The 19,701-nt window shown below is 57.6% G+C and overlaps 11 protein-coding genes across 11 annotated transcripts; 5 read left to right on the forward strand and 6 right to left on the reverse strand.

Moving 5' to 3' along the window:
* Positions 1-150: 150 nt before the first annotated feature.
* Positions 151-1,384, reverse strand: BDY17DRAFT_322780 (uncharacterized protein; the record flags this gene model as incomplete). The annotated part of the gene is made up of 5 exons (XM_033736878.1): positions 151-446; positions 513-678; positions 729-859; positions 916-1,201; positions 1,262-1,384. 5 exons carry the CDS (start codon positions 1,382-1,384, stop codon positions 151-153), a joined length of 1,002 nt encoding a protein of 333 aa, XP_033590457.1.
* Positions 1,385-2,287: 903 nt separating this feature from the next.
* On the forward strand, positions 2,288-4,195 carry BDY17DRAFT_344737 (Aldehyde/histidinol dehydrogenase). Its single transcript, XM_033738064.1, has 3 exons — positions 2,288-3,019; positions 3,079-3,977; positions 4,038-4,195. The coding sequence occupies exons 1-3, from the start codon at positions 2,432-2,434 to the stop codon at positions 4,150-4,152; spliced, it is 1,602 nt and encodes a 533-aa protein (XP_033590458.1). The 5' UTR covers positions 2,288-2,431; the 3' UTR covers positions 4,153-4,195.
* A 515-nt stretch (positions 4,196-4,710) lies between these two features.
* BDY17DRAFT_309251 (uncharacterized protein) lies at positions 4,711-5,950 on the reverse strand (the record flags this gene model as incomplete). The annotated part of the gene is made up of 3 exons (XM_033735309.1): positions 4,711-5,251; positions 5,308-5,607; positions 5,664-5,950. 3 exons carry the CDS (start codon positions 5,948-5,950, stop codon positions 4,711-4,713), a joined length of 1,128 nt encoding a protein of 375 aa, XP_033590459.1.
* An 870-nt stretch (positions 5,951-6,820) lies between these two features.
* Positions 6,821-8,096, reverse strand: BDY17DRAFT_322783 (uncharacterized protein; the record flags this gene model as incomplete). The annotated part of the gene is made up of 2 exons (XM_033736879.1): positions 6,821-7,890; positions 8,087-8,096. The coding sequence occupies 2 exons, from the start codon at positions 8,094-8,096 to the stop codon at positions 6,821-6,823; spliced, it is 1,080 nt and encodes a 359-aa protein (XP_033590460.1).
* An 81-nt stretch (positions 8,097-8,177) lies between these two features.
* On the forward strand, positions 8,178-9,737 carry BDY17DRAFT_248312 (WD40-repeat-containing domain protein; the record flags this gene model as incomplete). The annotated part of the gene is made up of 4 exons (XM_033730900.1): positions 8,178-8,243; positions 8,316-8,487; positions 8,541-8,625; positions 8,681-9,737. The coding sequence occupies 4 exons, from the start codon at positions 8,178-8,180 to the stop codon at positions 9,735-9,737; spliced, it is 1,380 nt and encodes a 459-aa protein (XP_033590461.1).
* Positions 9,738-9,804: 67 nt separating this feature from the next.
* On the reverse strand, positions 9,805-11,942 carry BDY17DRAFT_316054 (Pescadillo N-terminus-domain-containing protein; the record flags this gene model as incomplete). The annotated part of the gene is made up of 2 exons (XM_033735982.1): positions 9,805-11,864; positions 11,921-11,942. The coding sequence occupies 2 exons, from the start codon at positions 11,940-11,942 to the stop codon at positions 9,805-9,807; spliced, it is 2,082 nt and encodes a 693-aa protein (XP_033590462.1).
* A 186-nt stretch (positions 11,943-12,128) lies between these two features.
* Positions 12,129-14,070, forward strand: BDY17DRAFT_294606 (GPI transamidase subunit PIG-U). Its single transcript, XM_033733163.1, has 5 exons — positions 12,129-12,359; positions 12,440-12,504; positions 12,561-12,769; positions 12,825-13,507; positions 13,569-14,070. Exons 1-5 carry the CDS (start codon positions 12,200-12,202, stop codon positions 13,814-13,816), a joined length of 1,365 nt encoding a protein of 454 aa, XP_033590463.1. The 5' UTR covers positions 12,129-12,199; the 3' UTR covers positions 13,817-14,070.
* A 171-nt stretch (positions 14,071-14,241) lies between these two features.
* On the forward strand, positions 14,242-15,174 carry BDY17DRAFT_309256 (VIT family-domain-containing protein; the record flags this gene model as incomplete). The annotated part of the gene is made up of 1 exon (XM_033735310.1): positions 14,242-15,174. The coding sequence occupies one exon, from the start codon at positions 14,242-14,244 to the stop codon at positions 15,172-15,174; it is 933 nt and encodes a 310-aa protein (XP_033590464.1).
* A 22-nt stretch (positions 15,175-15,196) lies between these two features.
* On the reverse strand, positions 15,197-16,533 carry BDY17DRAFT_249390 (PIG-M-domain-containing protein; the record flags this gene model as incomplete). Its single annotated transcript, XM_033730972.1, has 2 exons — positions 15,197-15,749; positions 15,800-16,533. The coding sequence occupies 2 exons, from the start codon at positions 16,531-16,533 to the stop codon at positions 15,197-15,199; spliced, it is 1,287 nt and encodes a 428-aa protein (XP_033590465.1).
* A 186-nt stretch (positions 16,534-16,719) lies between these two features.
* On the reverse strand, positions 16,720-18,322 carry BDY17DRAFT_294611 (thioredoxin-like protein). The gene is made up of 2 exons (XM_033733164.1): positions 17,811-18,322; positions 16,720-17,754 (listed from the first exon to the last, which is right to left on the reverse strand). Exons 1-2 carry the CDS (start codon positions 17,881-17,883, stop codon positions 16,823-16,825), a joined length of 1,005 nt encoding a protein of 334 aa, XP_033590466.1. The 5' UTR covers positions 17,884-18,322; the 3' UTR covers positions 16,720-16,822.
* Positions 18,323-18,775: 453 nt separating this feature from the next.
* Positions 18,776-19,613, forward strand: BDY17DRAFT_309259 (translation initiation factor eIF 4e-like domain-containing protein; the record flags this gene model as incomplete). The annotated part of the gene is made up of 2 exons (XM_033735311.1): positions 18,776-19,084; positions 19,146-19,613. The coding sequence occupies 2 exons, from the start codon at positions 18,776-18,778 to the stop codon at positions 19,611-19,613; spliced, it is 777 nt and encodes a 258-aa protein (XP_033590467.1).
* Between the last annotated feature and the right edge of the window lie 88 nt (positions 19,614-19,701).

The following is a 19,701-nucleotide window of genomic DNA, read 5'->3' on the forward strand; positions in this document are numbered from 1 at the left end:
ATGTCTGACTCGGACTTTTGCACGGGGTATCTGTCAATCCACTATACGCGGGACACTGCTCGGGGTCTGTCATCTTGATCAATTTAAGCGTAACACCAGTCTATGAAGAGTCAATCGTATCGCGAAGAACAACACCGGCTGCTGACCTGCTCAAGCCCGCCGCTCAAGCGCCTTGAGAATGCCAGGCTGAATCTCCTCGAGCTTCGCCGCAAGCTCTTTCCACACCTTCTCCTGCACCGCCGGGCCCTCGCGCCCTTCAACAAGAGGAGCGGCAGGCGTCACCTGGCAGTTGTTGAGGTATCGGCCGCTCGTCTCTTTGCCGCCGAGACCAGCATGCACCAACGTCCTGCCTCCCACTTCTGTCGTCCTGGCAATGAGCCGCTTGAACACCCGCACGCCGATGTTGTTGTTCTCTCGCGTGAGCTCGCTGTGGCAGAAGCCGGGGTCTGTTGAGTTGTGATAGGTCAGCACTCAGGTTTGCCAAATGGGGAGGGTGACGGTAAGACACGTACTGAGCGCGTTGATCGTGACTGGGATTCGATTCTCAGATAGTCGACGCGCTATCTCTCGGCATGCAAACACCTCCAGCAGTTTGGACAAGTTGTACCGATCGCTCATTCGTGCTTCTTTCTCGTTGTTCAGCGCGGCGAAGATAGAGGGTGCCTTGCGTTCGGGGAACTGGCGACGGATCAGCAGGTCTCCTGCAACGCACGTCCAAGCCGACTCACGGTGGTGACCATATGCAGCTCTGAGCTCACGACGGCAATGGTTGGAGCGGTGTTGAACTCCCCTGCCACCTCCCGTAGCTTGGGGAGTAGCAAAAGTGCAAGCAAGAAGGTCGACACGACATTGACCGTGACTGCAGAATCATCAGCTCGTAACCCCAGAAGGATGTCTGAACGCAACGGCACGCACTAGTACTCTCATTCCCCTCCAGCAGCGCAAACTTGTCCGTCAACATGCCCGCATTCTCCACCACGCCGTCGAGCCTCTTCAGCGTCCTCGCCCGCTCGGCGAACTGCTTGACACTCTCGTAGCTCCCCAAATCCAGCGGCCAGACTTCCACGACGCCGGGCCGTTTGGCGCTGCCCTCGATGTCTTTCTTCGCAGCCTCGCCTTTTTCGATACTGCGGCAGGCGAGGATGACCTTTTCCGCATTCAGGCGTACGAAGTGTCGTGCCGCTTCTTTCCCGAGGCCGACCTGTTGTCGTCAATTAGTGTGTGTTGGTGCCAGAGTGCGTCTCCAGACGTGACGCCTTACATTTGCACCTGTGACGATAATGGTCTTGCCCGTGCAGTCTTGCGTTGGTTTGGGGGGCGTGATGAAGAATTGCGAGTAGAAGAACTTGGGCACCCAGGAGAAGAGCATGTACGGCACCGACATGATGAAGGGCGATTGATATTGGATTCTTGCGATGAAATCAAAGACGGGGAGAAAGCGAGATGGATGGTGTAGCTCGGAGATCTGCAGTCGGGGCAAGACTTTTAATTTATGTGTTTTGCCCAAGTAGTCAGCGGCGACGCAGAAGGCCGATGGTTTTGGTCGGCGTAGGCTGTGCTGATGTGGTCGAGTTGATGAGGCCGGAATGAGGTGGCTTGCAGCAAAGGATTGGAGATGTTGTTTTCGCGGCCGGGATTCCACTGGACTGGACATAACGTTGCCTTTTTGCCGCGTTACCTCCGGCACGGCTGCCCAGCCTTGACCCTTTCCTCCGCGCCGCGGCTCGCCTTTGCCCTCTGGCTTCTACGCAACAGTTCAACGAACAGCCCGTCGTCTAGTGGATGTTAGATGTGAGAACCACGTCGTGGCTGAGTTATGCCGGAGCAATGTAATCTCTGTCCGACCTGATTAAATCCGCCCATCGGGTATTCGCACACCGGATCAAAGAAGCGACTGCCTATCCGACCACCAGCTAAGCGCGACTCAGCTCCCGCCTCACGTCAGTGTGTTCGTTTTTAGCATCAGCCTGACGAAGTATTTCATTTGCAGAGCTTTGCTGAAGATCCATGGCGATTTGGCTGGATTATTGCATGATGGTGACGACGATCTTTGGTCATCCGCTTGTCTCGATGGAGATGTACCGCGACACATCGCCACGTGATGGAGGGGGGATTTGCACTCCTCTTGTGGGCGAGGATGCGTGTAGCCTGATGCCTTGAGCAGTGGATGAGGCGGAGGCTGCTCCGTCGCTTTCTGAGTGCATTGCCGTTTTTCTCGTGAAGAATAGAGGTAATACCGCAGAGAAATAATAGCTGGGCATCCATGTTGTGGCGCATGGCATTACCTAATGCGGCAGGAGCCACAGCCATCTTGACCATTGGGAACGTCATCCTCGTCGAGCTTCGCGTCCCGCAGCAAATCGAACCCCCCATGCGTCGACTCTTTCTTCCCATCCCACTATAAAGACCGCACCACCCCGCCCTCGCCACAATGAAGCGCGCCCTCCTCACCGTCCTCTCTCCCCACGCCGCTCGCCCCGCCCTCCGCTCCCAAATCCAACCCACCAACCACCTACGAATCATGTCCACGCCTACCGCCCGCCGGCACGCCCACACGCTCAAAGACCCCTCGCTGTTCAAGCAACAATGCTACATCAACGGCGCCTGGGTCGACGCCAAGTCCGGCAAAACGTTCGAAGTCGAGGACCCCGCGACGGGCACCGTCATCGGCACGATGCCGGAGATGAGCAAAGAGGATACGCAGACGGCGATTGATGCTGCGGCCGCGGCGTTGCCGGCGTTCCGCCAGCTTCCCGGCAGACAGCGGGCGCGCATGTTGCACAAGTGGTTTCAGCTGATGATGGAGAACCAGGAGGATCTGGCGACGCTGATTATGTGGGAGAATGGCAAGGCCAAGGGCGATGCGATGGGCGAGGTGGTATATGCGGCCAACTTCTTCGAGTGGTTTAGTGAGGAGGCGCCGCGGGCGGGCGGGGATACGATTCCTGCTTCGACGGCGGGGAATCGCGTGTTTACCATTAAGCAGCCGGTGGGCGTGTGTGGGCTTATCACACCTTGGGTGAGACACCGCAGATCGGGATGATACTCGGGAATGTACGACGACTGACGGACGAACAGAACTTCCCAGCCGCTATGATCACCCGCAAAATCGGCCCTGCTCTTGCCGCAGGCTGCACCGTCGTGGCCAAATCCCCGGGCGAAACGCCCTTCACCGCAGCCGCTCTGGCAGAGCTCGCACACCGCGCAGGCATCCCCCCGGGCGTGGTGAACATCGTGTCATCGCTCAAGAACACCGCCGAAGTAGGCAGCGCACTCACATCCTCCGACATCGTCAAGAAAGTCTCCTTCACCGGCTCCACGGGAGTCGGCAAACTCCTCATGAAGCAGTCCTCGGACTCGCTGAAGAAACTCTCCTTCGAACTCGGCGGTAACGCGCCCTTCATCGTCTTCAACGACGCCGACCTCGACGCCGCCGTGGCGGGCGCCATCGCCTCCAAGTTCCGCGCCTCCGGGCAGACGTGCGTGTGCGCGAACCGCCTCTACGTGCAGTCAGGCATCTACGACGACTTCGCCAAGGCCTTCACGGAGAAGGTGAAGCAGTTCAAAGTCGGGCCGGGCGATCAAGAGGGCGTGACACACGGTCCTCTGATCCACGATCGTGCCGTCAGCAAGGTCAAGGCGCACGTGGCGGATGCGGTCAAGCAGGGAGGCAAGGTGCTGACAGGCGGCGAGGCCATGCCGGATCTGGGGGCCAACTTCTTCCAGCCTACCGTGATCCGCGATATGAAGCCCGATATGCAGCTGGCGAGCGAGGAGACTTTTGGGCCAGTGGCGGGGCTGTTTTCGTTTGAGAGCGAGGCGGAGGTGGTCAAGCATGCGAACAATGCCGAGGTAGGTCTTGCCGGCTACTTCTTCAGCAAAGACATCCAGCGATGCTATCGCGTGGCGGAGGCGTTGGAGGTGGGCATGGTGGGTGTCAACACTGGCCTCATCTCGGATGTTGCGGCGCCATTTGGGTAAGTCGACGGGACCCACCTTGTCATGACGACTGTGATTGAATGCTGACACTCTGACAGTGGCGTGAAATGGTCGGGCTTCGGCCGGGAAGGAAGCAAGTATGGCATCGCGGAGTATCAAATCATCAAGATGGTCACGCTGGGCGGCATGGGCGGCGACCTACAGGGCTCATGATGGGATGCTGGTTAGTAGCGATAATGTAGACGAACAAGTTGCCATGTCCAAACGTGTCGATCGTTGTGCTCTCGTGTGTTATATGCCTTGCGAGGTGTAGCGGCCCTTCTCCTTCGAGTATCTCCTCGTTCACTCGATGCCTGGCCGACGGGACTGAGAGCTCTTGATCACGTGTCTTTCAATGTCACGTGTTGCTAACTAATTGCATATCGTACATTCCCGTTGCCTTTCCCTCGATTTTCATCCACATCGCTCGTACAAGATATCCACGAAGCGTGGTAGATAGTGTGCATGGCCGCCGGGTGCCGTGCTGACACGCACAGCCGGAAGACTGCTAGCTGGTAGGTGTAATACCTCCCCGGCGCAGCGTCCGACCTAACCCAGGCTACCAGTGCTATGCGGCTGATGGTGGGCCGCTTTGCATCCGTCTGGCTGATATAACCGAGAGCAGTGACTGTCCGGTAGCAGGCCTTTGTAGGGCATGAGACCGTTGGGAGTGTCTCGCCGCCGCCCCTTCCGCATTGATGATAATGAATTCCATGACTCTTGTCGTCCTGCTCATGTCCCGGGTAGATGCGTCTCGCTCCTTTCCGGCTCGATAGTCTCGCTCGAGATATGGATGGCAGTCTGGCTCGACTCAGGCGCAACAGTCTCGGTCAAGTCAGGCGCGACATTCCCGCTCGTAGTCGATTGCGCTTCTACCACATCCAGGCGATCATCCGCGAACGTGCTTGGACGATGATGGCACTGGCACGTACATATCCGACTCAAGGGATACATACTATGATCGCCATCCGCGCCATGCGAAAGCAGCGAGCTACTGTAGAAGCTCGACGGCCGACTGCGCACGTCGTCATTGCTGTGGACATGCATGCGGTAGCTGGGAGGCGCACGCGCAGTAGCCGGAGGCGAGACGGCGTAGCCTTGGATGGTGGAAGGCAGGGAATCGGAGCGCCAGTCGACGGTGGTGAAGATGTCCGAGGTCATTCGCATGCGCCGGATGTTTGCCTCGATTGCGTCGAATTTGGGATCGCCGGTCGCGGATTCTCGCCGGGGGAAGATGGTCATGATGAGGCCGAGGACTAGGTGGGCCGCGTAGCTGAGATGGTCGTTAGCTGTGTGCTGATGGAGAAGAGGACGTTGGAAGAGACTTACAGGACCACACACCCAATCCCAACGTACGGCAAGACGACTGAGCGTTGGAATTGAAAGCCCGGGTAAAGATACCACGGGCAGTACGGAGCGTTGCTCGGGCCCAAGGCCGTGGAGAAGATGTCCCTCGCCGCGGTGCAGGGGAACCAAACGCCCAGAGCGACGATCCAAATCACGAGACCGAACGAGGCGGAAACGACCATGCGGAGAGGGGTGAGGGTTTTGCGCCAGCGCATGTACAGATCGACAATGGAGATGGAGAGTGTGACGACGGGGATGAGTAGCCAAAAGGCCGAGACGGAGCTGGCGACGATGTTAGTGGTAGATTTCTCGAGTCGCACGCACTCAGATCGACTCACCCGTAGTAATCGGCGCCGACGCTCCGGGTGTACTGATCCCAGTAGATGGAGAGCAGAGCTGCAGTGGCAACGGCGGCGAGGACGGTCATGATGGTGTTCCAGATGACGAGTGCGCACAGCGAGACCAGCAACGGAATGGCGTACGGTCGTTCGCATAGAATGGAGGCCTTTGGTGGTTTGGCCTCTGGCTCCTCAGGTTCCGGCTTGGAGGGCTCGACTGCCCGTCTGCGCCGGAAGATGGCCCTCCTGCGCCGGAAGACGGCCATGCTGCGCTTGAGGATGGCCATGTCGACGTTGGAGAGAGCGCGTGAAGGTCGTCGGCGAGCACACAGATGGAGACGGAGCCGGTGGTGGCTTCTAGGTTGTCGCTGGACGCAGGTCGGGCACGCCTCCGCGCTCACGGCCCCGCCGGGCCCACAGAGGCTGTGCCGGATTATACGACAGACCGTGACCTAATCGAATCCCGCCGTTAACAGTGTACGAGTAGCGCAGGCCGGGCTCCAGGTGTAGATTTGCAGCGATGGGTTGGTGCATGCAGCGAAGCGGGCAGGGGGCGGAGGAGGCAGCAGAATATGGCGCGCGCTGTTTCGCTCGGCATGGCAGATTTTGACTTTGCCCAGGCGGGCGGGATCTAGAGCACGTTAAAAGGTACACAGGTACGTACCCAGGCATAAAAAGAATAACCGAACCTCAGCTCGCTCTTCGGGTTTGAAAATGGGCAAAAATCTTGGCAACATGCCAAAGGGCAGTCTCACTGACACATCGAGCGTATCATTGGCTCTGCAAGGACCGGTGAATCAATTGCGATACATCCATCGTAGTTGCATCTGCAATCCTGCGCTACATTGCCTACCCCTTCGTCAAAACGGCATTCATCATTGCCAAGCGGCCCGGCGTCTCATCGTACACAACATCTCGGCGGTGTCCCAAAGGGAATGCCAGCAGGCAGCGGGTTCTGATCCGACCCTCGCATCGAGCAGATCGATCTCGTAGTCTGACGCAATCGATTCTGATGCTGAGATAGTCTCGTCGGTGTCAGGCCAAGTGTGAATGATCAGTGAATGACCAACACTGCTCAAGATGGCCGAAAGAAGTCCTGCGCAGTAGAGACAGCGCTGAGACCTCGTAGATTCATCCTAAGGCGCAGCACCACGCCCCTACAAATTGCCCGAGCCCAACAGTCTCTTGACCGTGTCGCCAAACGACTCCTTCCCTTGCGCCCGCCGCTGCTCCCGCGCTGTTCGTTGCGCCTTCAACTCCTCCTCAATCTGGTCGGAATACTCGCGCATGGCCCTGCTCTCCGCCGCAATCAATTGCAGCTCCACCTGCCGCTCCGCCTCGGTCAAGTTCTTCAACCGCTCGCGCACCTCCTTCTGCTTCGGCTCGGGGAATTCACTCAAATGCGTCGCCGCGCCCTCTTCCAGCGCTTTGCGCCTCGCAATCGCCCACGCACTCTGCTCGCCCAACGCCTTTGTTGTTTCGTCCGGCGGAATCAGCGCGTCGAATGTCGGCACTTCTCCCCCACCGCTTTCCTTCGCCTTCTCCATCATCTCCTCCTTCTGTAACATCTCGTTGTATAGCTTGTCCGCGTGCATCTGTATCCGCTCCTCATCCGCCGCCGACGTGTGCTGACTGCTCAGATACCCCAACGCCTTCAAAAAGCGACTCTGCATGGAATAGCAGCGGTTGAATGCGCGGTTCTGCGCCCTGCACATCGTCATGCGATCCATCCAGCTTCCATTCCGGTAGCAATCCCGCTCGAGAAGCTGGTATTCCACGCAGTTCTCCACCGCCGCACGCCCTATAGCTGCTTTGCGGTCGCGCACTGCTTCTAGCACGCCCGCTAGCTTGTCCTGGTCACTGCGCGATTCCGTGTCGATTTCGGCTTGCGAGCGATATGTCTTCCAAAGATCTGCGTAGCGGCCGTCTGGGTAGAGGGATTCGGGAGGTACGGAGGGACGGTCGGATTTGGGGGTCGGGTTTTGGTTGTCGTGGTTGAGGCCGGGGACGTCGAGGCCGAATCGTGCGCGGTAGGTAGTTTCTGATTGAGCGGACGGCGGAGGTGGTGATGGCTGAGCCGCTGACTTGGACGGAGATCCAGCGTGGTCTGTGGGGTTTTGCTTGTGGAGGAAGTCTCGAAGACTGGGATCGAGGTCGTGGTATGCATCATTGCCTGCGCCCTGGGACGTTTGGGAAGGCTTGGTTTCCCAGAACCATCCCATTGTGCCTTGAAGACACCACAAGTGGCGAGACAGGACGTATCTCAAAGTGAATGTGCTATTCAATGCATGGACGAAAGGCCAGAGAGTTGAGGACGACGGGGCAGGTGTGGAGTAGCTGCCGCTTAGGTAATGCGCTTCGCGGGCGCTGCCTTGCTATAAAGAAGGCATTCATTGATTGGCCAGGCTTTGCCTCTCATGTACTACACTCCATGTCAGCACAAGAGTAGAGCAGCCTTAGAGCATTGCAATCTTCCCCATCTTACACCAACGATCCATAATCAATGCCCCCAAAATGCCACCAGCAGACTCCTCCGCCCTGATAGTAGCCCGCTTCCTCAAATCAAACCACTACACCAACGTAAGCACCATCACCCCATCCCAGCAACACCCAACTAATCCCAGTGTGCTAAAAGTCAAACCAAAACAACAGTCATACGATGCCTTCATCAACGAAGCCGGTCTGCCCGCCTCTGCAGGCGATGTGGGCAAGGGCGATTTGACGCTAGAGACACTGCTGGAGGAGAAGAAGACGTTTGATGTTAGTGTAAGGTATGAGAAGTTGGGGAGTGAGGATGGGGAGGGGAAGGGGTGGGCAAGGCCTGGTGAGTGGGTTTCCTTGGTGGAGGGTTGTGTTCGTTGACTGATGTGTGTGAAGCTCCGTCTAAAGCGATGGCGGTGACGACTTTGCCTTCCAAGTCGAATCTTCTGAGCACGAGTGTGGAGCTCTTCGACGAGGCTGGGTAGGATTCAAACACAGCGGCCAGGCCGATGGACACTTGACTGACGGACTCCCAGCACTCCACAGCCACTTCTCCTCGTCACATCCGCGGACCGTCGACTACACATCCTCGATGTCCCCGCGTGCTCGCTCCGCGCCTCTCTCCCCGCCGTCCAGGACTCTCCCATCCTTTCCTGCGCAGTCCTCAATAAGCACACCCTCCTCACAACCTCCATGTCCGGCCAACTAGTAGCGAGCAACCTCTCAGGCGACATCCTAGCCTCCCGCCGCGACCACAGCAAATACGTCGTCAAAGTGGCCGTGTATCCCAGCCCTACACCCGGCACCCCAACACTCATCGCAACAGCAGGTTGGGACAACAAGATCAACATCTACGTCCTCCCCAACGACACCTCACCCCTCACCTCCCTCCCTGAACCCCACACCACCATCCCCCTGCAATCGAAACCCGAATCCCTCCTCTTCCTCCCCCACCCGGACAACCCCTCTGAACCCCTCCTCCTCCTCTCCCGCACAGACTCCAACCACCTGTACTACTACACAACCGGCACTACAACCACCACCAACGAAAGCCCCCGCCTCCTCGGAACCCAAAACCTCGCCCCGCACTCCAACGCCTGGATAGCCTTCACCCCCACCTCCCTAGCCCTGCACCCACACGACCCAAGCCTCCTAGCAGCAGGCACCAACTCCCTCCCCCACATGAAACTGCTCATAATCCGCCTTCTCGTCCCCCCCTTGACAACACCCACAATCGCCGCGCCCCTAACGCAAGCCTCGCAAGCGCGCGCCGCGCTCGCGATCGCGGATAAAGAGTCTGCGGCGATCTTGATCCACGCGAACACGCTGGCGCCGCAGACGCCGTATTCTACGCCTGCGATTGCGTGGCGGCCGGATGGAAGCGGCGTGTGGGTTAATGGGGATGATGGGGTTGTTAGAGGGGTGGAGGCGGGGACGGGAAAGGTGGTGGCGATGTTGAAGGGGGAGGACGGGGGGCATGAGGAGGGGAGTAAGGTGCGGTGTTTGTGGGCGGGGATGGTTGGAGAGGAAGAGTGGTTGGTTAGTGGGGGGTTTGATCAGAAATTGGTGGTGTGGAAGGTAGATGCTCCTTGACTTTTTCGACTGTTTTGGAAAGATAGCTACGCCAAAACCACGTCCCAGTTCAGTCACTCACTCATGACTACTTCGCCCCCGACGAAGCAGCCTTCTCAATCCGCCTCTTCTTCGCCCGCAGGCCCTCCGCCTTCTCATCCCGCCGTGCATTCGAAAACTCCATCTTTTCGAAAATCTTGCGCTTCTTGCGCGACATCATGCCCTTCCGCCTCTCCACCTCCTCCTGCTTCTCGCGCTCGGCGCGCGAGCGAGCCGCCCTCTTGGCCTCGGTCGATGTGCTCGACTTGCTCGCTGCAGCAATCTCATCCGCGTTGCGGCCGAGGGCTTCGGCTTCCAGTTCGAGCTGGGTTTGGCGGGCGGAGTCGTCGACGTCGGCGTCTTCTTCGTCGCCTGAGAAACCGGCCCAGTCGTCGGGGGCTTGTTTGGTGGGAGCCTCGTTTTCTTCGTCGTCGTCAGATCCGGCCAGTTCGATGTCCATGCCTCCGTCGTCCGCCTCTTCTTCCTCGTCATCTACGAGCTCTTCCTCCAATTCCCTCGCCTCTTCATCCCCTCTTACTCCGTCGACTTCTTCTCCTTCGCTGCCCTCTTCAATCTCCTCGTCATCGTCCTCAATGACCTCTGCACCGTTCTGCTCCGCAAGCGGGACCGTAGGATCATACTCTCCCCGCTTGACCTTCACCCATGGACTCAAATGCGGCGGCAGCGTAGCACCCGGCGCATACAAGTCGGGTCTCTGCAGTACACCCGCATTCACGCAATCCCACACCCACTGCGGCTGCACATAGATCCGACCGGGCACGCGTTCGAGAAGCTTCTTCCGCGCCTCCCACGCCCCTGCTTCCTCATCGTCGTCCGTTGCTGGTGGCGAAGGCAGAGGCAGATCAGGCCGATCCACGATTTGATGCGTGATTCTCGCGTCGTCTTCGGAGCAGTAGGAGCCTGGATCGCTGCCCAGCGTAGTGTCCCAGCCTACGCGCTTGCAGCCGAAGGCTTTGAGTAGGAATTCGATGGGGTGGCGTGGAGTCTCGCGGGAGAGGAAGAAGGTGAAGGGTTCGAAGAGGTGGCTTGCTACCGATGCGTCTGCGGTCGGGGAGGGTTGGAGGAGTGTATCGGCCTGAGGGTCGACGGACTGGAATTCGTCCAGTGTCTGCGTAGGTGCGTCTTCTGTGGTGGTCAAGTCGCCATTGGGTGCATCGGACTGTTCATCGGAAGGTTCATCGGCGGGGAGCGAGAGCAGCCGATCGGCTTCGGCTTGCGCTCTCTCATTTCCTTCGACATCCTCCCTACTCTCGATTCTCTCCTGCTCGCTTGCATCTCTTCCTTCTAGTTTGACAGCACCGAGTTCCGCACCCTTTTCGCCCGCCTCGACATCAAATTTCGGAGGGTAGACAACACCCGCAGCGGTGAAGAGTCTGAAGTTCACAAACCCAAGCAAAGTGGTGTAGAACTCGACAAAGGTCCTCATAATCCTCCAGTCCACCAAATCACCGCCGGCATCCCCAGTCCGTCCAGCACCCATGACGAACTTGTAGGGTACGAGCCATAGGATGTCCTGGCCTTGAATGGTGGCCTGGTAATATATGCCCTTGATGGAAAGGAAAGATTTGCGGAGGGTGTTGGAGCGAATGAGGTAGTGCTCCCACTCCAGGGTGAGGCGGTGGCAGCGCGCAATGAGGCTCGGTGGAACGTCGGGGGTACTCGGGATGGAGGCAAAAAGATAGAGCATCGACAGGGCATCGTCCAGATCGCGCAGGGCGTCCACGAAAGTAGGATACCGCTCCTTTACGATATGATCCAGACGCATGCGCGGCATGTGCTCACGCTCCCATCTTGAAGCATCGGTGAGATCACCTCTGCCTAGAGCTTTGGCAATCTTCTTCTCCAGCGCCTTCTTCTCGCGCAGCTGGGCGAGCAGTGGCTCATGGAGCAGGTATTGGATGTCTTTTGCATAGTAGAAGGTGGTGGAAGGAGTGGCGGACTTGGAGATGCGCTTCTTAGAGCGAGAAGAGGGATCGCGGGGGTAGACGCCCTTGAAGATGCACAGGCGGCGGAAGTCGCCCAGAGGCAGTTGGAGTTTGCGCACGGCTTGGGAGCGGGTGAGGTAGTTGTTGGTGGCGCCCGAGGTGCCTATGGGAATGTCAGCTACGGTGTGGGTCATCTCCTCTGGGATGGTATTGTCTTACCCTTCTTCTTGATCCTGCCCATCTTGAATGAGGAGTGAGTGAAATACACGCGAGCGACGGAGATCTACACCTTGTCCTGGATGCGATGCAAAAAGCGGAATAATTTTTGGAACCAGACCAGACTCTTATCGATAAGAAGGGTTGATTAGGTAAGCGTGCATTGGCCACAATGCAGCGCGCGTTTCGCGAAGACACCTCGTCCAAACCATCCAGCTGTCCGCTGCTTAGGAGAAGAAACGACGACATCAACCATGTTACGACGATGATGAGCCCGGGAAGATGGAGGCACTCACTCGGGTCTACAATGACCATCCAAAGACTCTGCTCTTCACATCTGCGGCGGTGATTCGGATCCTCCTCGCCATTGCCTGGCCTGCCCTCCCCGACCTCCTCACGAGTCGAGTTGAGATCTCCACCGCGGTGAACAGTTTCAAGAGGCGTACGTCTTTTCATCGGTCCCGCTTACAAGGACGCTATATGCGCAAAGTGGGAAGTACAATGGCTGAGGACTGCATACAGTACAAGAGGGCTTGTTTCTTTACGACCACGGCCTCGACCCCTACGATGGCGGCATCTTTCACCAGGTACTTCAGTCGTCCCCCCCAAACGGACAGAGAAGGATTGTTATTGACACACACAGGCTCCACTCTTTCTGCCGCTCTTCTCCCTCCTCCCCTCACCCCAAGAGTCGATCGGACGGCTCATCAGTGTCCTTCTCTACACCGCACTAGACTTGTTCTCCGCCGAACTCCTTTGTCAAATCGCCGATTCCGGCGCAGCAACGCAGTCAACATCATATACTTCTCCCCGAAGACAGCGGACATGGCGGTCTATCTCCGTTGTAGCGATGTAAGCACCACCTGTTCAGCCTTCTGCACTACCAAGAGACTGATTGCTTCGACAGCTACCTCTTCAACCCCTACACCCTTTTGACTTGTCTAGGCCGACCAACGACAATCTTCACAACCTTCTTCGTTCTTCTCAGCATCAGCCACGCTTGTCAGGCGAGAATGGCTACGTCTGCCTTTGCGCTCGCCGTCGCCAGCTACATCAGTCTTCACCCCGCCTTCCTCCTGCCGCCGATAGGGGTTCTGTGCTATGATCGCGTTTGCCTGCAACGAATCAGCTCTTCTTCCCAAAACGCCAAACCCACGACCTCGAAAGCAAATGTCACGATCGACCAGCACCGTTTCCCCAGCGCCCTGCAATTCGCTTTTTCGATGCTCACCACCTACGCATCTACCACGGCCCTTCTCCTCGCCCTGTCAAGACTCCTGCTCCCCAGCTGGACCTTTATCCCGTCCGTCTACCTCACCCCTCTGCAACTCCCAGACCTCACGCCAAACACGGGGCTGTGGTGGTACTTCTTCACCGAAATGTTCGAGCCTTTCCGCAACTTCTTCCTCGGCGTCTTCTGGTTGCACATGTTCTCCTACAGCATTCCCCTCAGTCTACGCCTGCGCAAACAGCCGTTGGCGAGCGTGGTGCTGATGTGGGGCATTTGCTGCGTCTTGGAGCCTTACGCTCATATTGGCGCAGTCGGAGGGGCGGGCAGTCTACTGTGCTGCGTCGGACATGTGTTTGAACGTACGTCGCAGCGGCCACTTCCCCTTGCGTCTTCGCTCTTTACTGACGTTGAATGCAATAGTCTCGACCGCCCATCGCTACACCTTTCCCGCCCTCGCCGCCCTGCTCTACTGCACCCTACTCGGCCCCGCTTTCCATCACCTCTGGATCTACGCTGGGTCGGGCAACGCCAATTTCTTCTACGCCATCACGCTCGTGTGGAATCTGGGCTTGTTCATCCTGCTTACCGACACGCTTTACGCGGTGCTGAGGGATGAGTGGGAGTGCGAAAGGCCAGAGGGGAAGGGGAAGGACGTCAGACAGATATAGAGACGTCAGCTTTGTTTTCGCCCTGTCATCAAATCAAGCGATAGCGATTTCGATGCAAAGGACGTCCGTTAAATCCACGTCAAATGTCAAAAGCCTGAAGCAATGGAAGCCGTGATTGGCAAAGCTTAATCAAGACAAACTCCCCCAAAAGCGTGGGAAAGGCAGGGTTATTAAACCCCGCAGCCAATGAAACGACGCACGTGGGTAATCGCCGGTGCCGACATCCAGCCAACCTCTGATCAAACTACTGCAGCGCATGGACGAGTCAAAAAAAGGTAGCATTAATCGTAGCGTAGCTGCTGTTCGCAGGAAAAAAACCTGACGTCTCTCATGCTACTTGTCTCCCCAAGTGGCTCATCTCCTCCTCCTCCATCAATGGCGTAGCACATCACCACGCTCTCCACCGCAGCTAACCACCGGCCAGCATGGCCTTACTCCTCCTCAAAACCCTCGTGTTCCCGCAAAGCAGGCACGCGGGGTACAATGCCGTCGCAACACGCAGTCCCGTCGACTGCGAGCGCGGGTCAACGGATCTCTCGCTCTCCTCCGACGACGACGGCGACTACAAAGAGAAAGCGGCGTCCGCGTCGCCCTCGTTGCCCCCCAAAGACAGCAGCACGGCGGCAAGCAAAAAGTCGGCTTTCCGCATCAACCCGCGCACAATCAGCGACGCCACTATCGGCCTTTCAGACGGCTTGACTGTCCCATTCGCCCTGACAGCCGGCCTCTCCGCGCTCGGCGACACGCATGTAGTCATCTACGGCGGGCTCGCGGAGCTCATTGCTGGGGGCATCAGCATGGGGCTCGGCGGGTACCTGGGCGCGAAAAGCGAGACGGAAGCCTACCACGCCGCACTCTGCGAAACGCGGTCAATCGTGCAGACGGATGGCGAGCGGGCGAGCGGGATGGTGCGCGAGGCGTTTGCCAACTACGATTTTTCGGAGCAGACGCTTGCTTGCATGACTACGACTTTGGCTGCGGACCCGGAGCGCATGGTGGAGTTTTTGATGCGCTTTTACCATTTGATGGGTGATGCGGCTGGGGCGCAGGAAGGGGGGAGTGGAGAGGTGGGCGTCATGTCGAGGGCGTATGTGTCTGGTTTTACGATCTCGATGGGGTATCTGCTGGGTGGGTTGATTCCGCTTGTGCCGTATCTGTTTTGCACGGATATGAGGAACGCGTTCTTCACCAGTGTGGTGGTGATGGGGCTGGCGCTGTTCTTATTCGGGTGGGCGAAGACGGCGCTGATTGGAGAGTGTGATCGCTGGGTCTGCTTCAAGAGTGGAGTGCAGATGATGATGCTTGGTGGAGTCGCTGCAGGAGCGGCGATGGGATGCGTCAAGGCCGTTGGAAGTTGAAAGGTCTGGCAGGCATGGGATCTCATTCTATCTTCTTGCCAGCTGGCGGACTTGGAAGCGACGCTACATCGCTCACGATGATTCCGAGGATCCAGCAATTGACGGCGAAAAAGAAGATGCTCGCCAGCCATAACCCGGGCACGAACGTGGACCTTCCAAGGAACTCCAGCTGGTATCCTTGCTGCAACCAGATCGCTTGGCCGAGACTCCACAGCACGAGAGCGAAAACGCCGAGCCGGGGCTTGCGAAGTAGGGAGGACGAGGGAAGGTAGAACGGCAGGAAGACCATGTACCACAGAAAGTACTGGCTCGTGCAGACCTTGTTGAACGTCACAAAGGCAAACGTTTGGGCCAGCATGGTACTCGCCAGGTCTTTCTTGGCCAGGAAGTAGGGGAGCACCAAGACGGACAAGAACATCTGCGGGATGAAGGCGAGCGATTCGATCTGGAATCCCGAGTTGGCCGCCTTGGCGCTGTTGAGGTAGAGGACGGTGTTGTAGACGGAAAAGTTGTGTCGGTGGTCGATGCGGGTCAGATGGTATCTGTAGCTGTGCTCGAAGAAGGGCACGCCGTAGCTGCAGATTCCCGTCAGCACTCATTCGACGATCGAGCAGTTTATACTCACAAGTAGAACATGACACTGTTCAACACCATAAACGTCACCAAACTGTCCAGCGCCAACGCCCTCCTCTCCTTCGTCAGAACCGCGCCAACCCACTCCACCAACCCCTTCTTTCCAATCCGAACCCTCTTTGCCCCATCCCCCAACCACCACCACACACTCGCCGCATAAATAAAAGGATAAATCTTAAAATGCACCCCCAACCCCAACAACACCCCCGCCAACCTCAACCGCCCCAGCAAAACCGCCCACAAAATCGCCACAACAATCACAGCCAACAACCCCTCCGAACTGCCGCGCGTACTAATATTCGCAACCATGGGATTCAACAACCACAAACTCGTAAACTTGCCCGCGCGCTCCACGCCCATGCCCTGCTTCTCGACCAAAAGGCGCAAAATCAACCACCCCGTTACAATGTCGCCAGCGGCGAAGAGCACCTTTCCGAAATCAAACCATACGCTCGCCGGGATGGCGAGGGCGGAGTGCGTGAGTGTGGTTGGGTAGAGAAGCCAGGCGAGTAGGGGCGTGTAGCGGTAGGTTGCGCGGTCGTAGGGCGATTGGCCCTGGCTGATGAAGCGCGAGGCGTCGGTGAAGACGAGGTAGTCGATGTCGGTGTATTTCATTGGGCTGTTGGCGTCTTGCCATCGGCCGTAGAATAGGAGGGCGAGGCGGAGGAGGATGGCGGCTCCGAAGAGCAGGGATGGGCGGGAGAAGAAGGCGGTTGTCAAGGACATTGTTTCGGAAGTGCGTCGGGATTGGGTTTACCGTGGATTTGCCATGACTTGGGTGTGTTATTGTGGTTGTTGCAGGATGTGTCTTTGAATGTCTGAAAAGGGAGATATTTGGTGCCAAGCGGGCAATTGGGCCAATCAGCTGCGGCGATTCTTGACTGCACCAACATGCTGCTCGCCGATGAGTGAGGATAATGAAATACAAATCGACTAAATAAAACGCTATACTAGCCAAACAGTATCAAGACCGTACATTAATCACCTCATATGCCTCGTTGCAGCTTTCCCCGCCTCAAGCCGTTGTAGCCGTCGTCCCAAACTCCTGACTCCGCCGATAGTTCTGCAGCGTGGCATTGATGTTCTCCATCCTTTGCTGCAGGATTGCCTCCTCCAGCTGCGTTCCCATTCGACTGTTAGAGGCATTTGTGGCGCTAAAGTAGTCCGCTCCCTGCACGTTGAGCAACGGGGTGCTGAGCAATGGAGACAGCTGACCGGTTGACGGCGCTTGGAAGGAGGACGAAACTCCAGCCATGCGTTCAGTCGGCGGCGTTGATTGACCATTGTAACTGACGCAAGAACGGGCACTGGGAGTGCTGGGCGCGATTGCCAAAGGCATGGGAATGGAGGAGTTGCTTCGCTGGCTGGTGCCGGAAAAGGCGCGCGTGAGCTTCGGCCGAGCCCAGTCCGTCCAGGTCTTCTTCAGCTCGACGGACAAAGGTCCCTCGACCCGATCTTTGGATATATCGAGGCCTTCATCGCCTTTCTGCCAGCCAGCTGGGCAGGCCTCGCCGTTCTCGTCTTTGAAGATCAGGGCGTCGAGGAGGCGGATGACATCGTCGACATTTCGAGCCACGTAAGGGTCGATGGAGCTGATGGCGCGAATCGTGCCCTTGGGGTCGATGACGAACAGCGCGCGTTGAGTGAGGCCGGATCCCTCGATCAAAGTGCCGTATGCGCGACTTATGACATGGTTGCAATCGCTGATCAGAGGCATGTGCACCCCGCCCAGTCCGCCATTTGCCTCGCTTGTATCGCTCCACGCCCGCAAACAGTCTGCGCTATCGGTACTGACGAAAAGCACAGCGCATGCACGGTTGTAGAGGAACTCTTCGAGGCGTGCAGAAAAGGCTTTGACTTCGGTGGGGCACACGGGAGACCATGCCTTGGGGAAGAACATGAGAAGAGTCCAATGGTTCGCTTCAGCATACGCGGAGATGGTGACATCTGTGGGGCGATGGGTTAGGGAGGCATGGCAGTTGTGCAGCGCAAGCAGTACATACGTTTCAGATGCCCATCCACCACTGCCGTACAGGTGAAAGAGGGCGCTTGCTGGCCGACCTGAAGGTTGCACATGATCGACGTTCAGGAGTTGGGGGAGTGGATGAGTGTGAAGACGGTGAAGAGATGACTGAGGAAGAGAGGAAGAGAGGAGACCGTCTTTTGACCTTACCTCTTCATGCGATCTAGATCCCAGACCCCATGTCATCATTACCTTCCGCATGCGGAGCGGATGATGGATATGGCCTGGCAGAGGCAGCTCGATGCGACGCGACGACCCCGGAGTGTATGCAACAATGGGTTCTTTGTCAAGGGCAAGCGCTGGAATGTGCGACAATGCCAGATGCCGATGGTCTGGATCCGATGGGTAGACACTCTGAAAGACCCCTTCAAGCCGGACTGTGTGTAAGAAGCCAAAACAACCGATGGCTCGCAGCGCTTAATCTCGAGTTCCGAGAAACAGGTAAGGCAGTCGGTAGCGATGACAATCACGTTGTCGTGGTGTATCGCGCTCTGGCTGGTGAAGTAGGTGGAATGTCAAGTCCGCATCCGGCGATGTTGAGCGACAGCATGATTAGTCAGCTTTCAATGTCACGTGCGTGATTCCTCACCTCGTTCTCGTGGAGACATGCATTTTGGAGGAAAACGCTGCAGGTGAAGCTGAGCGCGTTCATTCATCGGCCGGTGAGCGCTGGCCCCTGCTATGTGACTGTGATAAATAAACAGTGAAGTGTGACCACGTCAGAGGAAGGCGCGACCAACCCTGCATTGCCTGCGCAACTCAAAATCTGGAGCGCAAGCGCTGCAACACAAATTTATCGCCGTCCATTTCCTTCTTTGCCCCAAACCTCCACATCACCACTCTTCGTTCCCTCGACTCATTCAATCGGGCCCGCCAAGCTCATCCTTCACCTTTCGCTCTCCCCTGTCCACATACCCACTCACCACCCCTCTCCCACATTCAATCATGGCCGAAGTAGCCTCCAACGGACCGACTCCCGTTCCAGCAGCCTCTGAGCCCGTTCCCCTCGACACCATCCCCGTCTCTCCCAACGGCGCCATGACAGACGTCACCAACGGAAGCGACAAGCCCTCCACCGACAGCGAGAAGGTGGTCACCGTCTTCGACGACCCGGCCAATTTCAACGTCAAGCACCAGCTGCAGCACACCTGGACACTGTGGTTCACCAAGCCGCCCAGCGGGAAGCAGGACTGGAATGAGCTGCTGAAAGAGGTCATCAGCTTTGACAGTGTGGAGGAATTCTGGGGTATCTACGTGAGTTGATCACAATCCCTCACTCGTTCAACGAAGACTGACCGTAACACTCTCCCCACAGAACAACATCACCCCCGCCTCCGAACTCGCGCAAAAGTCCGACTACCACCTCTTCAAGCAAGGCGTGCGCCCGGAGTGGGAAGACCCGCAGAACAAGCACGGCGGCCGCTGGCACTACACCTTCAAAGGCAGCAAGGCGAACGACGAGACCTGGCTGAACATCATGCTGGCCGCCATCGGCGAGATGCTGGAAGACGAGAACGACAACGAAGTCATGGGCGTCGTCGTCAACATCCGCAAAGCCTTCTGGCGCGTGGGCCTGTGGACGCGCACCGCCGGCCAGCCGCTCAAGGGGAAGAATGCCGATGCCGCGGCGGACAAGGAGGAGCCGCGCAAGAGGCTGGAGAAGATTGGGAAGAATTTCAAGGACGTGCTGAATATGCCGGCCGGGGAGACGGTGGAGTTCAGCGGGCACGCTGATTCCGCGCACACGGGCAGCAGCAGGGCGAAGGCCAAGTTCACCGTCTGAGCGTGTTGACTCTTGTCGTGTGGCAGGCAGTACACGACTTCTTTGCTGCCGGCCATCCGGCGAGTACTTTCGGACATTAAAAGGTACG

The sequence above is a fragment of the Neohortaea acidophila genome (genome assembly GCF_010093505.1).
Source record: "Neohortaea acidophila strain CBS 113389 unplaced genomic scaffold BDY17scaffold_4, whole genome shotgun sequence".
In the NCBI taxonomy this organism is placed as follows: Eukaryota; Fungi; Ascomycota; class Dothideomycetes; order Mycosphaerellales; family Teratosphaeriaceae; genus Neohortaea; species Neohortaea acidophila.